The 19,454-nt window shown below is 35.2% G+C and overlaps 1 protein-coding gene across 1 annotated transcript in view; it reads right to left on the bottom strand.

Moving 5' to 3' along the window:
• ROBO1 (roundabout guidance receptor 1) overlaps window positions 1–19,454 on the bottom strand; it is a 391,570-nt gene that overhangs the window by 137,443 nt on the left and 234,673 nt on the right. Inside the window, exon 3 of the mRNA XM_024740150.1 lies at window positions 5,725–5,882. Within this exon, the coding sequence (XP_024595918.1) occupies window positions 5,725–5,882 (158 nt within the window). The remainder of the gene's footprint in view (window positions 1–5,724; window positions 5,883–19,454) is intronic.

The following is a 19,454-nucleotide window of genomic DNA, read 5'->3' as shown; positions in this document are numbered from 1 at the left end:
CCGGCGCACAAAAAAAAAAAAAAAAAAAAAAAAAAGATGTGGGAAACTGATGCCTCAGACATTCTGCAGTTGTGTGACCCCCCAAAACTAGCCTGATTTTTAACACACTTAACTTTTCGCCAAGGTAACAATATTAAAACTACCCAGGTCTACAAATATAAAATAAATGGCAAATTTTTTAATAAGCTTAATACCATTTCACAATGTTTTGACATTAGTAAATTTCTCTTCTCTCTTTATCAATGATGATTGACTCCATCCAAAAACCCAAAATCATGCTAAAATTTTTCTTGGGCATTTTTGGGTCTAGTTGTCAGCTTTTATTCAACATAATTCTGTGATTGACAATCTTTATACATACTTCAGATCTTCTGTAATCTAGGAAATTATTTGCGATATGTACTTTCAACTGTATTTATCTTTTTCTTTAATTCAAGGGCAATTTTAGTTTTTTAACTGAACACAAATTTTTTTCTCAGTATTTGGTATTAGTTGTTTTCTCCAACCTTAACATTCTCAGTTTTTCACTCATACAAAATAATCTTGACTTTAAGTACAATATTTCCAAAATGTAATGAAATAAACTCTACATATCATTTTTTATAAAGTACATCGAAATGTTATTCTACATCAAAAAGAAGTCTTTGGTCCTCTGATTCATCTCTATGACAAAAATTCATTTATTAATAATAATGGTTATGACTATGTCTCAGACATATGAAGTAAACCTACTTAATCCAGCCTGCCAGTTAAACTACTTATATTCTCATGCTAAATACACTAAGGTTTAGAAAAAAAAGAACGAACACTAGAGACAAACATCATCTAAGGCCTCCTTCAAATTATTCTAAGAAATACACGCCAAAAAAGTTCTAAAAGATTCTCCTCTCAGGCAGGAAAATAAGAAAATGCTTTTTATATTTTCCTGCATTATAATCATCATAGATCTAAAATTTGGCTTAGAATACAGGTCAGTGTAAAAAGAAGTGACTTAAGAACATCAAAAACATACAGGTGCAGCTACAATTCAATTACATATTTTCCTTTTTTGTAGGGTGTGGCTTTGTTCTCACAGCTGGGAGAGTTGTACTTTACATTTTCAACAAAGAAAGCCACCACATCAAAGAACTCTAGAAATTCCTATAACCAAAACTGTAGCAATAACCATGCAATCTTCACTTGTCTTTCATAAAGATATTATGTGCTTTAATCTTTTGTTTGTCCGTACTCAACACATTTGGCAAAGTACTTTAACAATAGAAATGTAAACAGTCATTCAAAAACAAAGCTCAGGAAAGAAGAATCACATAAAATATCTAATAACCAACTTCTCTTAAGAATTTACTTTGAATTTTTGAAAAAAAAAATTAGAAATAACATCAGGCATCTGTTTCTGTTTTAAGTTTTTGTTTTAATTACTCAATTTTAGTTTTGCCTAAAGGAAGAAATCCAACAAAAACAATTATGATTTAATTGCATCCAAACTGCTGATTTTTAATCTATTCATTTCCCTGCATGTATAGATGTGTTTTACCTCCAGTGTTTTATCAGTTTAACAGTCATAATTTACACAAAACACACAGATGGTCTTAGAAACAGTAAAATTTTCAGACATTATAACTTCCTGGCATAAGGAACACTATCATGGAACATCATTTTGACAGCATTTAAATGATTTTTAAATTATTTATTCATTAACATCTTGGCATCGTTTCATAGTCATAGGTTATTGCAACTTTAAATTGTTTGATTCCTGAGAGCAGTTGGTTCTTACATTGACTATAAGCTGCTAATGGGGGGGGGGGGGCATTGGTGCCCTTTATTTACAGCGTAACATCTTCTAGACAGCAAAATGTAAATGAAAATCCTATAATAAATTAAGCACTTTGGCATAAACCATAACATTTCTTCTAATTCAGTATATGATATAACAGGAAGTTCCAAGAATTTTTAAAAAATCAAATTTACCACAGCAGTTTCAAACTATTAATATCACAAAAAATGCACACACGCATGTGCGTACACACAAGACAAAACCTTCAAGATTAACTAAGACTTTTCAAAATGTGAGACCACAACACCTTTATCTTTTAACTGTTGTGTTAGATAAAATATAGAAAGAATTGTCTATACAATTCTAACGTGTCTGATTTCAATCTTTCCAATTTCTCTTGTACCAGTTCAGTGAGTTTTAACCCCACTCCCTGAAACTGCTCTTGTCAAGGTCATTAATGACTGACCAAGTTGTCAATTCCAATGGTCAATTCTCAATCCTTACATTACTTGATCTACTGGCTGCAACTGATTCAGTCATTGCCACGTCCTTAAAGCACCATCTTCAGTTGGCTGCCCTTCTAGTTTTCCTCCTTTCTTTCTGACTGCTCCCTTTCAGTCTCCACTGCTCTTTTGCCTCTTTTCCCGCGAGAGCTAAAGACTGGATCTCTCTTCCTTTCTATGTATAATCACTCCCTTGGTGATTTCAGCCTCCTGTTTTTAAATAATATGTACATGCTGATGACTCCCATATTCATTAAGATAGGCTACATTAGTCCGGGCTAGGAAATTCTCTATGATTTAATACAACAAAAATTTCTCATTCATTCTACATGTCCACCATGGGAAGACAGAGGTATGGGGTGGAAAGTTCTACTACACCTAACTCAGGGACCCAGGCTCTTTGGGTGTCCTGGAACATGTGTCCTCCTTGGTTGCCACCTGATAAAGAGAGAGAGCGCTGGAAGCTCACCCACTAGTATTTAACGTCTTTAATTTTCACTCATAGCTCATGAAGCTGAACCAGCGAAATTGCCCCGTGGCAAGGAAGCTGGGGAGTGTTTCATCTGCCCAGAAGGAAGGGAGGACTGTATGGTAATGAGTACTTGTTATGTCTACCACAACTCAAATTTTTCTCCAGCCTCAACCTCAACTCTGAATTTCTGACTCATGTTTCCAACTGCCTATTTGACACTTATACTTGGATATCTAATAAGAATTTCAAAATTACAGTGTCTAAAACTGAGTTCCTGATACTTCCCATCCCAAATCTTCCCTTTTTACAATTAATGGCATCTCGACCTTTTCAGTTGCTCAGACCAATGGATTAAGGTAATCCTTCTCTTTTTCTCACAAGCCACATCCAATCTCTTAGCAAATTCTGTCGGCAATTGCTTCACAGCAGATCCAGAATATAACCTCTCCTCTTCAAACTACCTCCTAAGAGAGTGGTCCAAACCACCGTTTCCCCTTTGCCTGGATTACTGCAAAAACTCCCACTGTGCTCTCCACGTCAGCTATTATCGCCCTTCACTGTGTACTGCAGAGCATGGAGGATTCTGCTGAGAAAACTCTGATGCTTTACACCTTGCTTCGAGGAAAAGCCAAACTATTTACAATGTCTACTAGGTCCTAGACAGTCTGGCTAGTTTTGGGTTTTTAAAAAAAATTTTATTGGAGTACAGTTGATTTACAATGTTGTGTTAGTTTCTTCTGTACAGCACAGTGAATCAGTTATACATTTACACATATCCACTCTTTTTTAGACTCTTTTCCCATATAGGTCATTACAGAGTATTGAGTAGAGTTCCCTGTGCTGTACAGTAGGTCCTTATTAGTTATCTGTTTTATATATAGTAGTGTGTATATGTCAATCCCAATCTCCCAATTTCTCCCTCCCCACCTTTCCCCCCCGGTAACCATAAGATTGTTTTCTACATCTGTGACTCTATTTCTGTTTTGTAAATAAGTTCACTTGTACCATTCTTTTAGATTCCACACGTAAGCGGTGTCATACGATATTTGTCCTTCTCTGTCTGACTCACTTCACTCAGTATGACAGTCTCTAGGTCCATCCACGTTGCTCCAGATGGCTTTATTTTGTTCTTTCTTGTGGCTGAATACCGTCTGGCTAGCTGTCACCCCCGATGCTATCTCCGACAAATCTCCCCCAGCTCACTCTGCTACTCGGCTCCATCCACACTGACCATTCTGCCTGTTTTTTTTTTGAATGGTAGAGGTACACCCTGCCTTAGGGTCTTTGAACTTACTATTTTGTTTGAACACTCTTTATCCAGATACCTATCTAGTTCCTTCCCTTAATTTTTTCACAGCTTTATGGGGAGCATTTCTGGTCATTTCTATTTAAAATTGGAATTCTACCCCAATCTTAATTAATCTATCACTTCATTACTTTTTATAGGACTTATTATAGTCTAATATACTATATGTTATACTATCTATTTTGGTTTTATCTGCATAATTAACCACAGAATATAAACTCCAGAAGGGCATTCACTGATTTTTGTTTAATGCTGCATCTCCAATGCTGAGAATTTTATCATTAATTTGTATTAAACACAAATAGGTAATCGGGAAAGACATGAGGGAGGAGATGGATAATAATGGTTTCAGTGAGTTTGAATTATTAGGGTAGGAAAATGTAAATTACAGATAATGGTCATCAAACGACTTAAAATAGTTTTTAAAGGGGAAAATATTATCTTAATCGTGCATAAGTCTAAAAGGAATCCGTTATCACTAACAGGAGAAGCATTTGGTCCCAGAATCTCTACTCCTCTGCTCCCTTAACTCTATTTCCCCGAGTCAATATTTCCAAATATAGTTCACTTTGCTATGTGGCTTGTCAGCATCTCCTAAAAGTACAGCTAGGTCCTTCTCACTCCAATTCCTAGAATTAATCATTTGACAGACTCATTCTAATTCGGATCAAAGCAGGAAAAATGCTTGATTTTCTTTCAAGGTCTCTAAATCCCTGTCCACCACAACCTTCTCTCTTTTTTTGTTTTCTCACTATTTAATTTTCATGCTAATCTGCTAGCTGGTTATTCAGAAACACTGCAAGCATTTATTAGGATTATGTGGTCTGTGTTATAATTTTGTTCTTCTACAACTTTAGCAGTGACCTTAGCCTTACACACACATTCTCCTGGGAAACATTAAATCTTGGCTCATAAATTCACAATAGATAGGCAGTATGTGCAGAACAAAGAAAACAGAAAAGGGGAATGTTGTACAATCATAGAATCAACGAGAGTTGGTTTACTTAGGTACTTTAGTTAATGCCTTACAAGATAGAAAAAGCAAAGAAGCCTCATAGAATCGCTGCTGTCAGAAGAAAACGCATCATTACTTACTACAGACAGCATACTTCTCTACTCACATCACAGCAGAAATGTGAAATCCAGTAATCTAGTCACACTATTTTATTCTGGAATGAGATCAATCCATCATTAACCATCATTCAGAATGAGATTTGATTTTTCAGAAACGATGTCAAACTCTACAGAACAGAAAATCAATTTAAAAAGGAGAGAGAGATAAAAATTCTGAAGGGATTTAAGAAGTCTTCTGGAAATATACTCTATTTCTGAATTCTATTTATAATTTTTTACTATACCGTCTAGAAATCTGATATGCCCTGAGTGATGCAAATAATTATGTCATACACAAAAGTGTTAACTCTAAGACATTGACATAGAAATTAAAGTCTTCTTTTACTGAATGGCAAACTAAACAACATGCATTTTCCTCACTTATTTTTATGTCAACACAAGGAGAACTGAAATATATTTATTTGAAAAGAAGAATTGAAAATGGGAGTTAACGCAATCCTGTATTTGAAAGCACCTACTTTTTTCTCTTTTTCTTTCGTGAAGATATACACAGTTGGATTTCTAAATGTCCCCCACCGCTGGCTTAAATACTCACAGTTATTCTTTCATCTTTATCATCCAGCGGAGAGCCATCTTTCCTCCACGAAATGGTGGGCTCCGGATGGCCTCGTGGAGGCTGGCATTCCATCACTGCAGGCTCTCCCACAGCCACCATGACATCGGAAGGGTTTTGTCTGAAGTCATCCCGTAGTACTGCAGGCACAAGATTAAATCATTACACTCAACGGTGAAATATACAGTCCTTATCTCTGAACTTCAGCGAAGGAGACATTTATTATAGTAAACGACTACTAACAGCTATCTCAGTACATCTTGGAAAATCTATATCTACTTACAGACATATGCAATTTAATAATGATATCTGGCCTTAAGCACACGACAGGGATAATTTGATATTCTTCACAGGCCAGTGGGCAAGTGTTTTTTGCTGCCTAGTGCCCTCACAGTTAGCATTTGGCTTATCTCTAACTTGCACTTCTCTGTCTACTGCCTACAGTTTCCCATCCACGTGCTAATGAATATAACCAAACCCTCCTTTTACTTACATGACACGTTGGGATGATGCTTTCTGTTATTAAATGGCTTACACATGCATACAAGCAAAAATATTAAAAGTAAAAATAGGGCTTCCCTGGTGGCTCAGTGGTTGAGAGTCCGCCTGCCGATGCAGGGGACGCGGGTTCGTGCCCTGGTCCAGAAAGATCCCACATGCAGCGGAGCGGCTGGGCCCGTAAGCCATGGCAGCTGGGCCTGCGCGTCTGGAGCCTGGACTCCGCAACGGGAGAGGCCACAACAGTGAGAGGCCCGCGTACCACAAAAAAAAAATTAAAAAAAAAAACAAAAACATATATATATACTTCCAAGCATGCATTTGACTGAAATATTTTAAAGATATTTCAAACTAGTGTATAACAGTATATAGTCACTATAATTTAAATATGTCCATTACAAAAACTTTAGACATATTTGCAAAGTGACTAAATTCAAAACATTGTCTGTTTTTCCATTATCACTGAGTGAGGGACAGTGTTAAAAGGCACCAGTGATGATGACAGCATTGCTACCAACCATGTCACTTTGTATGTTCTGTACTTTTTAGTTTTTGTGGATTTGGTGAGGAGTACACATTACTTCATTTAAATTTCAAACCTGCTCAGAATAAGAGATATTATTAACCCCATTTATATTATTAAACATAATTTTTTAGAGAAGGAAACAATTCATTACTATAATCCTAACTGGATACTAATATAATACTAACATACTATGAACCAGTATTATTCACTTTGCGATTATTGGAATAAAATGTAGAAAATAAATCAAACATGTATTTCGAAAATAGTTAATACAGTATAATTGTCTTCAGTATTTTGTTAACACCAAGAAATCATGAATTATTTGGCATCAATTAGCCTTAAATCACAGCTCTGTTGTTTACGAGGTAGGTAACCTCGAACACATTACTTAATACCTCTGTTTGCATATTTACAAAGCAGGAATGGAAATACACACTTCAATACAAAATCTAAAAATGTTAGTTACCTTTCTCCCACCCCATTTTCCCCCAGTGTGTAATAAAAGGTGAACAATTTTAGTAATCTAATTTGATACTTAATATGCTCATTGGTATGTTAAGTGCACAGATTCGAAGTGATAAATATTTATCTTTAAAAATCTATTGAATTAAATATTTGATACTACAATTTTGTACCAGAATGAATGTGTTTCCATTTCAATGGCATTTAAAAATATGTCATGGATGAAGTACTACAATGAAAAAAAAAACTTACGATTTCAAAAGTCACCCTTAAATTTTGGTTTCAAAACCCCAAATAAGCTTAGAGACTTACAAAATACTATACTTTTCTCTTACAATTCTCTACTTTTCCTTCCTCTATGCCAGCTAAGTGTATGCATACATCTGAGTAAGCCTTAATATCCACTCAACAAAACCACTTTTTAATCTACATATTACAACAACTTGGGCACAATATGACAGTATTAACACTTGGAAAATACCGCTTCAAACAAGAGATGTCTGTCCTCATTTTTGGAAAGAACAGTAAAAGGAAAAAGCAAAGGAGATATGATCACACCACACTGTTGTAAGTCTAACTCCATAGACACACTATTTACTAATAAAATACACAGACACAAAGATAAGCCTTGCTGAACTGAAAACTGCAGCTACTGTTAGCACATTATAAAAGAACAGAGTACAAAGACTTCCACTAATTATGAATTTACACTACTATTAGGTATTAAGAATACACCACAAATAAAATGTAAGGTTTATAGAAAAAGCAAATGAACTGACCTTAACGAACAGTAGGTGCTTTTGCTAGATCACATTATTAATCTAAGATAACACCTCTGAAAATTTTTAACACCCTTGAAACATGCAGAAGTGAAATACTTTTCAAATTAAAATAAATAATTTGCACCACTGTTCTGTTTGGTGAGCTTAAAACCAACTTGGTAACACTATATCTTATTTACAAATTGAGATATCTCAAATAAACCAATGAAGAATAAAATGTCTTTCAAAAATATCAAAGGTCTAAGTCAGATAAATCAAGAGTTTTTTTTTTCTTTTCCATTTACTATGTTATTTGGGTTTTTACAGTATATAATGAAAAGCTAACAAAATGTAATCCATTAAAGATTGCTGCTTAGATAAAGCTCATGTAATTATTTTTGCAGCTGTGAAACACAGAACTCTAGCATTGCTTATGGCGACAGGCAACCTTGCATAAAGTTATGAATTTAAGATTTTTTTCTCTCTTCTATAAAAGCAACTTTTTTTCTTACTTGCCTTGAACATTTCCTTTTGGGGAAAAAATAGTATGTGTCACATTATAAAATGATATGAACTTCTGGTTAAACTATCCAATTTTTTAAATTCATATGTAGATTTAAGAAATTAAAATAAAAATTGAATTCAAATGACTGGCAGCATCTTGCAGAAAAAAACAATGGTATCCATAAATAATCTCAAACACAGATCCTTTAAAAGAAAATCTCTCCTTTTCTTCTGTAACATGTCTACTAATCAAAGTGTATATTCGCAAATGTTTCTTGATTTGAATAGAATGAAATTCTAAAATATGGAACTAACTTTTGAAAAGATTTGATATTAATTTGATAACATATATAATGTATCCAAGTAGACACCACCTAAAAAGGTTGTTAAACCACAGTTCATCCTAATATCATATTTCTTCCATATTTATGTAATTGTTTTATGTTTACAGGTTGGTGCATGTAGTCTGGCTCAACTGCTTTTCACTTTTTTTCATTCTGTTCAATTAGAAAAAAACCATAAGCTTCATTGAATCTGAATCTCCTGGAAGTTTTTGGTCTAAAAAAAATGGCCAACTAAAGTTTATCCTTTAAAACAAAACATATAATCATTAGTCTTTCTGAAAAACCATACATCAATTTTAATACAGTTCTCAGAATAAGTAAATTTGCTTTCAGAAAAGGATTCTAAAATTCAGTGCTGACTTTGCAACCTATTTGGGTAATATTGAGAAGACAAGGGACAAAGTGAAAAAATACGTTAAATGGAAACTTTCAAATATTATGGAGATTTTAATATTTGTAACACACTCTTTAAAAGCATTGTGGGAAATTTTAGAACTGAATGAAACATAAAATTATAGAAAGGGCAGGAGTCTTTGACAACATCTAATCCATCCCACAAATAGAGGCAACTGAGTCCCAGCTTTGTCACTAGCCTGTGTTATTTGTCAGGAACAGACCAGAAGAAAACACCAGTATCCAGATTTCCAAGGCAATGGTCTTTTTAAAATTTTTTACCATGTCACCATTTTACCGTAAAATGCAATTTTCCTTTTGTATTTCCAACAAATCTTTTGTATTTCCAACAAATCCACTCCCTTGCTGCAGAAGGTTTGACTCACCAGTGATTGTACATCAACGCACTGCAGTCTCAGGACTGCCCCATTTTGGTGAGGCTCAAATGCTCCCAAAATTACTTTTGTTCCCTAATCATGTGGTGAACATATGTGAACTATAACAGCCGGCTTCATGAATCACAGAATCTTGGTGTAGTCAGGGGCCTAGGAGGTGTGGGGCCCAAACTTCTCCTTTTAGAAATTAATAATCTAAGGCTCCTCAGGAGGAGAGGAGCTCATCACATAAATAAGAATAATGATATTGTTAGCAATATAATAATAATGTTAGCAACGGCTGACGATTATTGAACATTTACTATGTAAGGAACCATGCCAAGGATCCACTCATTTAATCCTCAAAACAAGGCTATGAAAAAGTGACTTTATTAGTTTCATTTTACGAATGTGGAATTTGTAAAGACAGGAGCAGAGTCCACCAAGGACACTTTTCCGTCAACTTGCCCACCCATCGGATCCTAACATTGTACGTACAACTCTAAATGTATGGCTATTATGATATAATTAATACTTCAGCCTCTTTCCAGTAGAACCGAAGTTGAGTGAGAAATCTCCCTCTTGACACTCAAATGGCTACCTTTGAATATATTGTGTGTGGGGCCTTTAGGGACTTTCTACCCCCTCACTTGTTCCCGTAAACCAATTCTTCTCCCTATCGTGCGCCACTCCTTCTCCCTATCGAAACCAATTCTTGGAGTTTTTCAGTTGACGGGGACTTTCCAGACAGCGGGTAATTTTCCAGTTGCCCGTAACAGGTATACGCCCTAACCGCCACAATGAACAAACAAGTATAACGGCCAGAAGGTGGGACAAAAGTTCCTAAGCCAATGAATTCAAAAGTCACCACATTTACCCAATCATTGTGAGAATATACCCGCCCTATGAGTAAATAAACCTATAAAAAGTATGTGATTCCGCTTTTAGGGGTTCCCCATCGGCCTCCTGCGTGAGGTTCAGGGAACCCCGGTGCATCGGCTCCTAATAAACCTCTTGCGTGTTGCAACGGCTCTCGACTCTTGGCGGTTCTTGGGCGAGTTGGAATCCCTCGTAGACCGTTTGGGTCTAACAGTGTATTCCTGTATCTTCACAGATTCTTCCACGTTTGGAAGTGGCCACTGAAGCTTTTCAGTGGCATACTGAGAATTAGAAATCATCATTCAGATTACCTATGTCGTGCTTTTATGATGGTTCTTCTATTTCAACAACAAAATGACTGAAAAAGCTGCACAATAAAAGGCATCTTAATTAAATATGGGCCTTTAAATTAGAATTTTAATGGGTATCTTGGGAAAAACAGAGGAAGAGAATATGCAGTCCTGGGAATTTATTTTTCTACTTGAAAAGATAACTTTTATCAATGAAACCTCGCAGCAAATAGTAGTAAGCAGTTGACAGGGGAAGGGAAAAAAATGAATGAAACCCTTAAAAACGGGACATATTTGAGGAGAAAATAAATGTGGAAGTGTATTCCCAAAGGCAACAGCTTTAAGGATGCTCAGAGACAGCCTGCCTCGGTTACAATGTACCACTTCAACTGCTTTCAAAATCACTAATCACTTCTATTGTCTTTAACTAGCAGAGATTGTATTACTCACTTCTTTGATACTTTTAGTTCGTTATCTAAATGTCTACTTAACATAAGTAAGTTGTATTTCATTTTAAAATAACTATCATTCTTTCATTTAACACATCTGTACTGAGCACATACTTGGGTGCTTGGCACCCGTGCTATAACATTTGTATTTCCCTTGCAGCACAGTTTACATCAGTGGAGAGGTAGGTCAAGAAACAACATTAATCTTCACCTTGTCAGGAAATGGTAATACAATAGGGTTTATTGCAGGTTATTTTGTATTAAGATATATGCTTTAGGAGCCAGCCAAGGAAGCATATCATAAAGGCGTAACTATTTGCATTCTTACTTTTTAAGCTCACAGCGTTACCCAGAAGAGCAAAGTGTTATCTGGCGTAAAATGTTTTTCAAAACTCCTTAACATTTCTTAAAATAAAATCATAATTCCAAATGTTTAAAAGCATTCCAACCAAAGGGATGAATGTCCAGAAAGATATTTTAGCCCATTAAAAAAAAAACTAAAATGATAATGTATAAAATAATCTTTCATGAAGTATTATCTATTTTATAGCATCATATTCTAAAGCTAAGGCATTTGATATTTAAAATGATGCATGCACACATCAATTTTGTATAAAGTTATGATTTAGTCATGATCATTTCCTAAAGCGTACATATTTACTTTTTAAAATTTGACACTGAAAAGATCTATGGATGCTCTTCAATAATTATGTCATCTTCCACTTGTGTTTTTTGTAGCATGCAACTTTATTTTGAAACCTTAAATTATACTTTGGTTAAGATCCTGGAAGACAGTATGCTAGTAAAAGCACTTATTTTCTCAACTACTGCAGCTTTTCAAGATTCACAAACCTCCTATGCTCTACCCTAGGAAAGCAGTACTTTTTTTAAAAAAAATTATACATTCTGAAAAAGTGATATAGTATGGATGGATGTCAAACATCACTCAGACTTAACTAGCACTGAATACAAAGCCTTGCAAATAGAAAGATAAGTTATTACCAAAATGAAAGTAATTAATAGCTATTTATTGGGTTTTGTTTTAAACAACATATGATGGAGGAACAGGCTTAAACACAGTTGCACGCCTCTGTGTTCTGCTGGGCGGCAGCAATGGGGGAAAGCCATCCTTGCTCTTTTTTTTTTTTTTTTTTTTTTTGCGGTACGCAGGCCTCTCACCGTTGTGGCCTCTCCCGTTGCGGAGCACAGGCTCCGGACGCGCAGGCCCAGCGGCCATGGCTCACGGGCCCAGCCGCTCCACGGCATGTGGGATCTTCCCGGACCGGAGCACGAACCCGTGTCCCCTGCATCAGCAGGCGGACTCTCAACCACTGCGCCACCAGGGAAGCCCCATCCTTGCTCTTTCAGTGATTAGAATTACTTCCAGGTTGGGTACAAGCTTAAACCACATTCCCATTTTGCAGATACATGGACAGCATAATGACACTTCCTAGGAAAAGCCCTCACAGCTCTCTGCTGTCAATGTTTCCTGGTTTCATTATTTCACTTCAGGAATCATGTGTGCTACAAGATGTACCCTAGAGTGTATTACACTGGCACCAAGTCATCAAGACAAAGGGGTGAAGTTTGGCATGCTAGATTTACGTTAAAACCTATGATGCATTCCAGAGAAAGGCGTACCTCAATAAGGATCAACATTTAAATAGTTAATATTCAGCAGACTTGCAATCTGGTAGATCATAAAAAATGAACTCCCAAAGTTAGTCAGGTTGCTAAAATCATATGTTCTCACTTAAAGACGCCAGTAGCTTACTAGATGTTTGATTTGTATACACTTTCAACTATAAATTAAGTGGATTTATTAATGAAGAATGCAGCTTTTGTAAAACACCATTTGATAAAGTATTATTTGTAGATAACGTTTATTTAGGAGTCAAAAAACAGAAGTCAGGGGTTTTAGAATCACCCCATGTATCCCACCACTATGCTATGATTTTAATAGGTATATTCACAATGGCTCAGTTATTTCCATACAGAACAGAAAATTTTACACTCCATCTTGCTAGGGTTATTACGAAGACTAATTATTTAGTGTTTGTACAGGACTTGCCATTTATATGTGCATTACATCTGCAAAGAAGTATTACTATTAGTCACTATGTGAGGAATTGCCAAATTTCTCAGCTGCCAGTACAAATGGAAAGGAGGACAAAGAATGCCATTGATGAGGGTTTCTAAGTGCCAGAGCAAAAGTCATATTCAGGAGTAGCCTGGCAGGGTTAAAAAAACACAGATAGAATGAGACTATCTGAGGTATGGGACCCTGATTAGGGCAAGAGAGACGTGTTCTTTCTTTTGTAAAATCCAACTTTCTATTTAGCGCCCTGCTAAATAGAAATATATAGGTGTATGTATATATATATATATATATATATATATGTATATATATATATATATATATATTCCTTGATCAAAGGAATATACTTATCTATTTATTGTCTGGCTTTTTGTATTCAAATGTCAGCTCCATGAGAACGAGAAGTTTGTTTTTGTCACTCTATGTATCCAGTGCCTAGAATAATGCCCAAGACATAGTAGGCATTCAGAACATAAATATTTACAATACACCTTCTGAATGCTGGGTATTATATCTGAAATAGCGCTAACATCAGCTCAAGTCCTACGTTCATGGTGTGCAAGGTATGGGGAGGAGACAGATAATAGTCAAATAAACACATGCATAGATACACAGCTACAATCGTGATACGTGACATGAAGGAAAGGATAGGATTGCTGTGTGAGAAACTAATGAAGGACATAATTTAAATAACAGTTCAACTAAATCCTGAAAAATGAATAGAACTTATCCTATGGAAGTGTATTGCACGCATAGGAAATAATCCAGGTTGAAGAAAAAAACTTTAAGAGACTCAGACTCTGGTTAGTGGGACAGGTTGACACTGGTGCACCAGGAGATTGTCAGGGGAAGGAGAGGCCAGATCTGCTGCGCACAGCGGTCATGATAAAGGGTCAGCTTTTATTTTAATTCCCATGAGAAGCCACTTCTGTGGTTTTTAAGCAGAGCTGGAACTATCCTATTTAAATATTCATTTTAGTGGCTCTGTGAATGAAACGAAGAGGGAAATAAGAACTGAAGTGGAGAGACCAATTAGAAGGCTATTGTAGTAATTAAGGGGAAGAATGATGATTATTTTTATACTATTATAATGACACTGGATTTGGTACAAAAGGGAAAGGAGAGGTATACACTGGGGGTAAAAATCAAAACAACTTCTTGAGGGGTTGAAGCTGAAAGAGAGAAAGATGTCAACAGTGATACCCCAGGTTTCTGATTTGAAGAACTGAACGTGCCATTTTTAAGGGATAAGAGGACAGAGAGATAATATACAGACAAATCCTCCCATGAGGAGAATAGAAAAATAAGAAACCCATATTATGAAATTATGTGTACATATGTAAAAGTTGATAATTTGAGAGGAGAAGAATAATATGAAAATTGTTTTATTGATTAAAAATGCTATGGTTTCAAATTCTGCCCCTTAGTATTTAACACAGGACTCATATTTACCTGTTTAGACCTTTATGCTACTACACTCCAAATCTCAACTGCCCACTCATATCTCTTGATTAATTATATTATAACTATTAGGATGACAAAGTTTAATTTAGTTGGATACATATCATTTTTAACTGACTGAAAATCTGACACAAAACTAACTGATTTTGATTATATATACAAATATGTGATTATACCTGTCTGTATATGTGTGATGTATATGATATATATATGATTACTAATAACTGAATTATTGTTTTGATATCCACACGTTGCAGCAAATTAATAAAAACTCACTTAGTCATTTTGTTCAGAGAATAAGACAACTCAAAACATTAGGGCATTTTTCCAGACTGCCATCAATTAAGCTTAATTTACTATTTATGTATAAGAGAATCAATAGCATAATAAATGTTATTACATAATTAGAATAGTCAGAAAATTCACATTTGTCAGAAGTTTCCAAAATCTCTAAAGCATAGTAAAATTCCCTGGGAAAATGCTGCATCATGAAACTATTGAGGATTTATTTGTGATTCACTCATTTGTTCATTCATTCAATAAAAGTACTATTGTACTAGGAGGTGCTGGCTAATAAGATAAACAAGACATAGTTGATCTATGCTTTCAAGGCACTTATTTGGGTTTTTTCTTTCTTTCTTTTTTTCTCTTTTGTCACAGAATGCCTCGTTCAACTGAAACTTTAGACAAAGGTTTAACATGCAAAATAGATCAAGGGGATAATGTTGACTCCTCCAACTGGGGCTGCCCAGCAGGGGAATTCAGGTCTAGCAGTAAACTGACATATGGGAGGGTACATAAATTTCCCCAGCTCCTATAGCTATATTGTATGTAGCTAGTTAAGTGATAACCCTGGATTCAGGTTTGGACCTGGATTCAGTGGGATACCAGAACCTACATTTTTAGCACTAAACCCTAGTGGCTTTTTAGGAGATAGATAGATATTCAGACCTGAGTTTGTCTCCTTGGCAGTTTATAAGAGAACTCCACTTCTGTGCCATTTCAAAATGCATCCAGCTTTCACTGTCATTTCGAACTGAAATGTGGAGTCGTCATTCCTTGCCTCTAAAATAATGCGTAAAAGAGGCCTGTATTACTACAGCTTCTAAAACCATAAACTTATACAATCTAAGTGCAACCTCCCCCACTTCCACTGCCACCCCCAATTGCAAATGAGGACCTGTAGTCAGGCGCTAAAAGGATTCAAGGTTGTACCAGTGAGGACCTGAAGTCAGGCGCTAAAAGGATTCAAGGTTGTACCAATGAGGACCTGAAGTCAGGCGCTAAATAAAAAAATTCAAGGTTGTACAAACGAGGACCTGAAGTCAGGCGCTAAATAAAAAGATTCAAGGTTGTACAAATGAGGACCTGAAGTCAGGCGCTAAATAAATGGATTCAAGGTTGTACAAATGAGTGACTGGACACAGTAGGACTGATCTTGAAACAACTATTTTTCATACTTTGTTTTCATAGGCATTTTTTGAAGTGCCTGAGTAAGACTAGAATATTTTCTAATTAAAATATTTACTGGGAAACAAAGGTGGTTGTTAAAAAACAAAAACAAAGCCCCAGGTGTTTCTTTACCTTCTCAAGCTCCATGCCAGCAGCTAAACAGCAGAAGGTCTAAAAGCAGTTTTCAGATTTTATGGGGGTCTAATGGCAACAGTCTCAAGGGAGAAAAATCCTCACAGTTTAAAATGATCTCGTTAAAACCTCTCCAGTAATCGGGAAGAGCCCGAGAAAATAGCTATTGGATTTAAAAACAAAAACAAAACCGAAAAAAAACCCAACCAAACTATTCTCCCTAATGTATCTTAGTGCAGTATAATTAATATTGGCCATTATAAACATCTCCCCCTAACCCCCAATGAAAGGAATATTTAAGTGACAGGAAAAAACTAAGTCTAAATAGCACACACACACACACACACACATACACACACACACACAAACACACAAACATAGCAACTAAACAAAGGAGTCTTTAATTGGTGACAATCTGCCCTAAATCACTGTTACTATTACCCAACATAATAAGTTTCAGATCTGTTAATACCTCGTATCTTCCCCTATCACTGGGCTGTCCGGGGCTTCAGAATAATAATGCCAAGTACCTAACAGAGCTTTCAATCTCCAAGGAATATAACAAACATGCAATTGTGTAGCTGTGTGAGCTGCCTTTTCCTAACAAACTACACAGCCCTTGGGAGAGTTCACTCAGCCCTCAACTCTTTGGCAGACAAAGTTTAAGACCTCTTTTTGCTGATAGCTGGAGTCATGCTAACAAGCCTTGCCTTAAGGTACTAGGGATTAAACTGGTAGAAAAGCAAATCATTTTGTAATTCTTATTAACCATTGTTATCTTTACCAATAACCCTCAGTGTTTTACATAATATAAAATGTGTGCCTCCTAAGGAAGTATCAGATGCAAAAGAAACAAATACTGAACGTGATAAAACAATGCAATAAAAATAATTATTGCTCTATCAATATAAAAACCTAAGGGGAATCCACAAGCAAGGACATTTTCAGGTACCTCAGTTTTAGAAATGATATATATAAGGAGAGTGAGAATCTGGAAAATGTAAAACAACCATACCCCATACACCTTTGAAATGTACAGGCATTTTGGTTTGAAGACCACTTGCTCTAAAAATGGCTAAGCCCTCACACCCACTAATCTAGCCACCAGCATTAAAGAAGTTAGCAACTCATCTCTATTACAATGGGAGCCACAACCTAAAGCATGTACAGAACCTCATGAATACCCGTGAATTGTCTTCCTTGAACAAAATTTGGTTAAATTTCATAAACTTAAGCTGATGCTAACATGGTTTATATGCTTAATTGTAGAATTTGAAGTTAAACAATCCAAACCAAACGTAATTATTATGTTCACTGGGTTGAGTAAATTATCTATGACCCAATAGATCAAGGTACAATTTTAAATGATCAGTAGTCAAAATGGGAATCAAATAAGCAAAAACCTAGTCTCATGGGTGAAGAGGGCCAAATGCTTCTCTGGAGATTTTAAGACCTCTGCTTATAATGAGGAACAAATGGCTCTTGGGACCAGGTTAGCTGACCAGTTCTTTAAAATACCCTACAACCAACTTAAAGAACTATAAAACCATTAGCTACTTTTAAGGAGCTCAAATAAATACAAAGAAATCTCTCAGTTTCTCTGCAATGCTGGCCAGCTTGGGATTACTTTTCTTCTTTAACAGACCCCAGTCGGAACAACAACATTTCTTGTAAATTAAACAAATGTATAAGGTTTTTTTTTCCACAAGGAGCAGCTCTAACTTCTGCTTTTCTATTTTAAAATCTTTTTTTATTTTCTAAGTGCTAAAAGTTGTTACTATTTTTTTAACCAAGTAGTTTATAGCTAGTCAATAAAATCTCTGATGATCATAAAACTTTTGTCTGTTTTCTAAATATTTGCTAGGCTCCCTGACATATATGTAATACAAGTTCTCTCTCAATCATCAACACTTCTTTAACTAAGAGTTACAATAAAAACTAAACAAAGAATGACAACTTTAGCTATCAATTTTAATCATGTATCCTTTATCAACTACTGGAAGGATATACAAAAACTGACTATTAATAGTGTATAACCTTCTAAGTTGAAATTTATAATAATTCAATTGACAAAATAAGGCACAATTGCTGACATAATAATTTTAAATACTCATAAAACTTTGATGCCTAAAATCAATATTATAAATTTTTATGGACAAAAATCAATATTTTTTCACACTGTAAAATCAAGATTTTTAAAGTGAACTTAATGCTAAGTTAATTTGGTGTTCCTATCCTTAATCATGTATATTCAGTCTCAAAGACCTCAATTTCATTAAAAATCTACATAGCTGAAATTCACATTTATTTTCAAAACAGGAATATTTTCTTTATCAACAATGATGCAAGAGTACCTTATCCTGATAAATTATAAATTTTTCTAGCTCTAAATTTGCTTTCTTGACTCTTTTAACAGATATCTTAGGCTAGTATATAAAGGGTCCACTTTAAATACATGATTATTTTTAACTGACAGTGACCTATAATTTAATAGAGATGAAGTTCAGAACTTGCAGACATCATAGAGGAATCACAAGGTCTTCATGAGCAAAAAGCTAAGTCAAGTAAAGGATTATTTACTAGTTTAAAAAAAGCACGGCAGCTCGGTGCTTTATGACCACCTAGAGGGGTGGGATAGGGAGGGTGGGAGGGAGGGAGACGCAAGAGGGAAGAGATATGGGGATGTATGTATATGTATAACTGATTTACTTTGTTATAAAGCAGAAACTAACACACCATTGTAAAGCAATTATACTCCAATAAAAATGTTTAAAAAAAAAACAAAAAAAGCATGGCAAACATCAAATAGCCCTTTGACCTAAATACCAAAAGGCAGGAAAATAATGGAATTTAAAACACATTGTTAAATGGGAAGGAAATCTAAAAAAAAGTGAATATATGTATACGTATGACTGATTCACTTTGCTGTACAGCAAGAAACTAACACAACATTGTAATGCAACTATACTCCAATAAAAATTAATAAAAAAATAAATAAACTTAAAAAAAATCACATTGTTCCTACTCTCAATAATATTTTTACTTGCTATTTTATTTGGTTAAACATTTTCAAATTCACTGTTTAAAAA

Source organism: Neophocaena asiaeorientalis, unplaced genomic scaffold, assembly GCF_003031525.2.
Source record: "Neophocaena asiaeorientalis asiaeorientalis breed wild unplaced genomic scaffold, Neophocaena_asiaeorientalis_V1.1 scaffold866, whole genome shotgun sequence".
NCBI classification, from domain to species: Eukaryota; Metazoa; Chordata; class Mammalia; order Artiodactyla; family Phocoenidae; genus Neophocaena; species Neophocaena asiaeorientalis.
The sequence above is the reverse complement of the archived record's forward strand: the minus strand, read 5'-3'. Positions and strand labels throughout refer to the sequence as shown.